General features: G+C 35.2%; 1 protein-coding gene across 1 annotated transcript; it reads right to left on the minus strand.

Annotated features, from left to right (window-relative positions):
* Positions 1–75: 75 nt before the first annotated feature.
* LOC128865244 (mitochondrial nicotinamide adenine dinucleotide transporter SLC25A51) lies at positions 76–3539 on the minus strand. Its single transcript, XM_054105383.1, has 4 exons — positions 3261–3539; positions 2490–3199; positions 1581–1710; positions 76–1522 (listed from the first exon to the last, which is right to left on the minus strand). The coding sequence occupies exons 2-4, from the start codon at positions 2990–2992 to the stop codon at positions 1238–1240; spliced, it is 918 nt and encodes a 305-aa protein (XP_053961358.1). The 5' UTR covers positions 2993–3199; positions 3261–3539; the 3' UTR covers positions 76–1237.
* Positions 3540–7862: the final 4323 nt, after the last annotated feature.

Below are 7862 nucleotides of genomic sequence, written 5' to 3' on the forward strand. Positions count from 1 at the left end.
AAGCGCATACATACAATAATTGTCGTTGCCCGTCGTTTATATATTCATACTACAAAAGAGCAAACATCTTTGCGGTTATTTTGTAGTAATTATTTTTTATTTCCATTACTTTATTTTTGTGATTTTTTATTATTGAAACATATGAACAGTGCTTATATACACGTTAATGTGTGCAGGTTTAATACAACTACTCTCGAACTGTTGATACAAAGGGCAAATGACTAGAAGATATTAAAGTACAACTACGAAAAATACAAAAATGATCAGACGTGAGAAGCTTCCTGTATCCCAAAGCGATACGCACATAAGTAATGACCGCGCCGTGTGCGCACTTTGAACTTATTTTTAACAGAAAATGTACGCATATAGCAATAACAGCAATAATACTTCAAAATACATGTATGCCATGCTAAACAAAAGTAAAACGTTTTGATGAAACGCGCTTTTGCAAGTGAAGAAAATAAATATATATACCACATTAAAATATAATGCATTGACCTCTTCAAATATATACACACATGCATGCATCCTAAAAACATATGCACATACGAATGTACACTACACACTAGTAACTTGTTGTAAAACATAAACGTTATGGCAAATTACAAAGCAAATTTTTAGCGTGCGAAAGTTCTGCACTCTGTAGTAGTAAAATACCTAAATGCGTATTTTATTTATATTTAATACACGAAACACCTATGTTTTTGTTACTTTACATGTTCTTGTATTTTTATATGCAATTTAATAGAGGTATGAAATAATAATATAGAGAATATGTAGTAAATAGAATGCGAACAATCTTAATAGGGTGACCTGCACTACTTCTCTCTCAGCTTCTATATTGATCACATTGCTAATGTAAAAATACTACGATATATCCCGTCTAGAATGGCATGATATAAGGGCAGTTTATAAAAATAATTTAAATGATATTAAACTTTACTTAAATTTACGTAACAATTTTGCTAATAACAAACTTCAAAACACTAATTCTTATTTCATATATAAACTCGTAAACAAAGTCTACTTTGGTTTCATGACGACACTTGGAGCAGGCGTCACAGTACACATACGTACACATGAATTTTTAGTATTTATATATGGTACATGCACGATCATCTCCTGTCGGACTCGGTTCAGTCACCTTCCAATAAAATGCGACACTGTCACACAATGGACATTTCATATGCACGGTAGTCATTTGCTGAAATTCACGATTGCAGCAGTATAAATAAATTTACGACATGACTTTCTTCAAATTTTCATAAGCTGTGTTCATAATTCCCCAACTGAGAAAGGAACGAAATGAATTGAAGCCACATCCTCGATAGAAATATCGAATCCGATTTCCGCGTTCAAAGTAGATTCGTTTGCATATTGCCCACATTGTTTCCGATTTTTGACCCATTTCACTTTGCATGGCAACTTTTATCACATTAAATGGATAAAAAATTGTGCTAATTGACGCTCCAATGATTGCTCCTGCCACAAATTCTTGTGCTGTTTTAGTTGCTTTGGATGTCTGCATAAAGAAAGAATGAAAGTTTGGCAAAATGGTATTTGTGTTAATTAATTCTTACAGTATCTGGCAAAAATATGGATGCTTCTTCCCGAAGTATAAAGAACATGGCATTGGATGGCCCATTTCTCCAAAGCACTGGCACAATACCCCTGTATAATTCTAAAAATCCATGGTGAACCAATACATAGCTGAAATTAAATGAAAAGTTATTTAATTACAAAATGGATACAAAGTTTTACTGAACTAAAGAAATTTTGAAATTTTCGTAACAATAATTTTTATAATCGTCGCTGTAGCCGAAGGCGCTACGTGAGTACCATTCGGCCTGGGTTCTAAACTCAACGTGTTTATGAAACATCAAATAATAAAACAAATTTTGTCTAATAGCGGTCGCTCTTCGGTAGTGTGTATTCCTGCTATGAAAAAGCACTTCGAAGGGGGCACAAAACTGTAGGTGCCCTCATTTGCGGAATAGCCTCAAAATGCTCACCACAAAGTGGAGGAAGTGCTCGAACAAACATCTAGATGTACGCAGAAATAATTTAAAACTGTTCTATAGTATATCTTTAGCTCCTGGGCGATGCTACGACTAGTAACATGCCGGTCAACTTCGATTGTTTCTGCGACTTTATCGACATTTTTTTTAACATAAAAAAAAAATATATGTATACACGTATATAATTTTTAAATACATTGACTTTTTAACATTACAGGCGATTATATATTAACTCCCGACATTCCATACATATGCCCTGTAGTAGATCCCACCATCTCTGCATGAAAACCGGTCTATACCTATAGTAGTACTTTTATTTTTTGCAAAAACATGTTAACTATTGTTTTAAACTATGCTTTTTCAAGTGCTTGTATTGAGCGGATTCAGCCTACTATTTTACGAAAAGAAAAAAATTGCTTTACCTTAAATAATTATTGCATATATTAAAAGTTTTAAATTCTCGTAACTTACTTGAATGCTCGCGGAGTATTAGCAAAGTATTCGTGGTATTTGGAGTGCGCCAGTAGTGTTTGTATTCTCTCGAAGGGAAGAAGTACAGCTTCGACGGTGCCTGATGAAATACCGGCTACTATTTTGATTGTGTATTCATTCATACTAAAGTTATTGATTAAATATCGACGGGATCCATCAAACACGCCAAACATAATGGATAAGGAAATAGTCTTTTGTGCCATTGGTGGGAAGATGCCACGATAAAGAAAAGCTAATCCTTCATGGCGTAACTGACCGAAGGCCGATGTTATTGGCACACCATGGAGCATTTGGCGAAAAATCATTTTGTAAATAGGATAGGTGACGCCTATATTTATAAAAGCTGCTCCACAGCCACATGCAAACTCTTTCCAATCAAATGCGGTTAGTATTGACTGTGTGTAAATATGAGGATTTGTTGTTAGAGCCTCAGCGCTGACATCCGTCAATTTTGAATTGTTATTCATGGTGCGTTTTAACATGAACCGCGTCGTGACAATTTGTTTGAATTTGGATATCAACTTGCAATATGCCGTGTCACCTAAATCTCATCATTTGACAAGTTTTATCAGATAAAGGTGGTATATGGGTAAGCTACTGGATTATGTTTACTGTTATACGATGTTATATTTTCCAGCCTCTTTCGCAATTATCAAAATAATGTCACTGAATAAGCCGCTGTGGTAAATCTGCGGAAGTTTAATCGAAAATATTTTATATATTATATAACTTTTAATAAGCATAACTTACGGGCAGAACTGTCCCTTTGATGATTTGGTTCCTTATGTGTTACTTTGTGCTTTTTTTACACACGTCACATTTCCATTTAGCATACCCTTTCACGCTAGAAGCTTTGGTCTATATCTCACAGGAGAAGCAACACATCCGTATGAAGGAATGTTGCTTCTCTGTTGTATGTTTATAGATTTAACAGCAATAACAAGGCTTGCACTATATAATTTTTCTTTTTAATTTTTTAAAAAATCGTCGATCTTTTCGCAATCAGGGTGGTTAACCTGTCATTCTGTAAACAGCTGATTTATAGATGGCGTGGCCGACTTCATAAATGTAACGGCGGGAACAAGCGTTGATCTGAATTTCAGCGCCGGAAATATAAATACCCAAAACGAATAACCACATGAGACGGTCGCTACAATTAAAACACAATTTCCTTTTTTATGGATTTTCCAATGAAAAGAAATGTTGATTTGAGTTCACTAAAATTAACGTTACACTATTCACATATTAACAAACTTTTTATATATTACTAGCATCACCCAGTGGGCTTCGCACCACCATACATAAAATGTTTTTTTTATATCGCAAGAAATTTTTCATATTAAGTTTTCTTTATAGAACTCGTAAAATGTTTAAACAGTTGAATTAGTTGATTTTTTTCATTCAACATACTTTCTAAAGATGTCACAATAGCCTTTTCTGTACTTTTTTAAAATTTGATTGTGGTGGTCACCTATATACAGGTAAGGTGAAAGAGCCGATAAAAACTTGTAATTAAACTTTGATTCTTTAATTTCCATTTCAATTTTTTACGCTAAATAAATTATTCTAAAATAAATAAAGTTAAAAATGTTTTTCCAGTTCCTTGAAAGCTCCAGTTTTTATTATATTTTCGCCCAAAATTAATATTAACATAATACACTTACAACCACAACAGTACAACAGAAACGCTCATAAGCGGCTGTGTATTTGTTATTGTTTTTCCCATACAGGCATTTCGTATGAGAGGAAACCATTACTCACATAAAATATCATAACTCAGGAACGGCTGCACCGATTTCAATCAAACTTCACACAAACTATCTCCTTAAAGATAGAAAAGAACTCTAAAATTTTTGTGTCAATCGGTTCCGCGGTTCTTGAGTTATAAGATTACCAAGGAAATGTAATATATAACGACAACTTGAAATAACCCAGGATCAGCAGTGTGGTTAGGAATTTCAGCTGATATAAGGCTATCGATTTGATTCGGAGTTATTTCATGTACCAGCCAAATTAGTATATGTGCGTGCGGCAATCCCCTTTTCTGCCATTAGATGGAGTACATATGGCAATGCACCTCCCCAAATACATATAATTTCACAATTAAATCCATAATTGCTTAACATTTTTGCCGAAATGGATACTCATGTGGTTCAAACACATCCTAGGGTTATCCAGGTCCACGTTTTGGTCTATATATCGAGACCCTAGTCACGGAACGGTATGAAAAATACTCTATACTATACAATCATCAGCAGCTTCCATTTGCTACACATATTGTACAAACCCATCCTGGGGTTACCCGGGTCCACGTTTTGGATTATATCTCAAGACCCTAGTCACGGAGCGGCATCAAAAATACTCTATAATATAGAAATCATCAACAGCTTCCATTTGCTACCCATATTGTACGAACACATTCTTAATTTATCGGGGTCCACATTTTGGGCGATATCTCGAGACCCTAGTCACGGAGCGGCATCAAAAATACTCTATACTGTAGAATCATCAGCAGCTTCCATTTGCTACCCATATTGTACAAACACATCCTAGGGTTACTCGGGTCCACGTTTTGGATTATATCTCGAGACCCTAGTCACGGAACGGTATGAAAAATACTCTATACTATAGAAATCATCAACAGCTCCCATTTGCTACCCATATTGTATGAACACATCCTTAAGTTATCGGGGTCCACATTTTGGGCGATATCTCGAGACCCTAGTCACGGAACGGTATGAAAAATACTCTATACTATAGAAATCATCAACAGCTTCCATTTGCCACCCATATTGTACGAACACATTCTTAATTTATTGGGGTCCACATTTTGGGCGATATCTCGAGACCCTAGTCACGGAGCGGCATCAAAAATACTCTATACTGTAGAATCATCAGCAGCTTCCATTTGCTACCCATATTGTACAAACACATCCTAGGGTTACTCGGGTCCACGTTTTGGATTATATCTCGAGACCCTAGTCACGGAACGGTATGAAAAATACTCTATACTATAGAAATCATCAACAGCTCCCATTTGCTACCCATATTGTATGAACACATCCTTAAGTTATCGGGGTCCACATTTTGGGCGATATCTCGAGACCCTAGTCACGGAGCGGCATCAAAAATACTCTATACTATAGAATCATCAGCAGCTTCCATTTGCTACCCATATTGTACAAACACATCCTAGGGTTACTCGGGTCCACGTTTTGGATTATATCTCGAGACCCTAGTCACGGAACGGTATGAAAAATACTCTATACTATAGAAATCATCAACAGCTCCCATTTGCTACCCATATTGTACGAACACATCCTTAAGTTATCGGGGTCCACATTTTGGGCGATATCTCGAGACCCTAGTCACGGAGCGGCATCAAAAATACTCTATACTATAGAATCATCAACAGCTTCCATTTGCTACCCATATTGTACAAACACATCCTAGGGTTACTCGGGTCCACGTTTTGGATTATATCTCGAGACCCTAGTCACGGAACGGTATGAAAAATACTCTATACTATAGAAATCATCAACAGCTCCCATTTGCTACCCATATTGTACGAACACATCCTTAAGTTATCGGGGTCCACATTTTGGGCGATATCTCGAGACCCTAGTCACGGAGCGGCATCAAAAATACTCTATACTATAGAATCATCAACAGCTTCCATTTGCTACCCATATTGTACAAACACATCCTAGGGTTACCCGGGTTCATGTTTTGGCCTATTTCTCGAGACCCTGGTATCCGATTCTTAAAATTTTAAAACACAAACCATCCACTGAATGGTCCAAACAAAGCCAAAAAATTTGGTTTGGATAGGTGAGTCCGTTCTTGAGTTATAAGGTTACCAAGGAAATGTAACTTCTTTTTATATATATAGAAGATTATTTGTAATGTGAGTGATCAAATACTATCATTTATTAAAATTTTGTAGTTTTAGACAGAAATAACACTTTTGAAACAACTTATTGGTGGCAAAACGCTTAAGCGCAAGAAGTTTAGGGTTAATATCTTTTATCATTATTAGATCTTCTAAGTATGTATAGAGTTATTGAATAACGTGAATTGCAATTATAAATTTCACTTTTACCAAACCTCCAGTCGAATTAACAATATCTGAAAATTGACGAAAGAAATGTGTTGCCAAATGCAAACAAGCTCTTACAAGAAAGAAGGAAGGAAACGCTGGACAAAGGAGGAGAATCGTCTTTTCCTGCAGTGTCCGCAAAGACGAGTTTAAGCATAGCAGAAAGAAGAAATTTGCTTATGCTAACGTGTTAGAAGACATGATTAGACAAAGCCTTTCGGTAAGAATTTTGTTTACAAACTTGCATATTCCTAAGCGTCTACTTGTTTTCTTTTGGATTTATAGGAGACCAATATAACAACGAGAGCATTGGAAGCGAAGATGCGTACGCTTTTACAATCATATAACAACGCAAAAGACGACAAAAGGCAGAATGGTTCTGCACATTGCCAAGCTCCATTTATGGAAGAAATGGAGAAGATTTTTGAACGTGAGCCAATGATATCCCCTTCACACTGCTTAAATTTAGGTGCGGGAATCCAGAGACCCTTACCGGAAAACGGTGCATAAGTTACTGTTGGTAAATTGATTAACTTTTTTTTGCATTATATTATTCATAATTCTTGTTTTGTTGGTAGATCAATCTTCGTTATCAAATACCGCCTTATCATCCAATGGAGACTCGTTCCTCAACGCGCCCTCATGGTCCAATACAGCCTCCCCATCAAGTACTTTCTCGGTCTCCAATGTTGCCATACCTTTCATCAATGCTGATAGTAATGCAAGAAAAAGTTATAGTGTTAAAGAAAAATACTATGAAAAAAACTGGAGTTACAAAAAAAGTTTTAGGAGGATATAAAAAACATGATTGCCAAAAAACTGAATAATCCATAAGACATAAAAGGGGAAAAATGGATTTAAAAACCAATTAGTAGTTTTTAAAGAATATTTTCTTAGAAAATAAGTTAATTGGTAAATCAGGTAAATGAGAAAGTTGTGGCAATTTTATTTTATTGAAAGAGATGTGACTTAATTTGTTAATAGTTTAGTAAGTGAATGAAACATAATGAATGAAACAAAGTATTTTTAAACTGAGTTGTGTGATAATTAATTAAGTAATTGTAAATACGAGAGAATTACATTTAAAATGTAAATTTTTTTTAATTTAACAGGAAAATATAAAAAGAAAACGTAAAGTATAGTTTAAATAAAAGATGCCTATATATAGCACATCAGCATTAAGATTTGGGGAAAAGATAGTCAAATAATCTATCTCGTCGACTTAGTCGTATTTTATGGCTCGTATTTTAGCA

The sequence above is a fragment of the Anastrepha ludens genome, chromosome 2 (genome assembly GCF_028408465.1).
Source record: "Anastrepha ludens isolate Willacy chromosome 2, idAnaLude1.1, whole genome shotgun sequence".
Classification (NCBI taxonomy): Eukaryota; Metazoa; Arthropoda; class Insecta; order Diptera; family Tephritidae; genus Anastrepha; species Anastrepha ludens.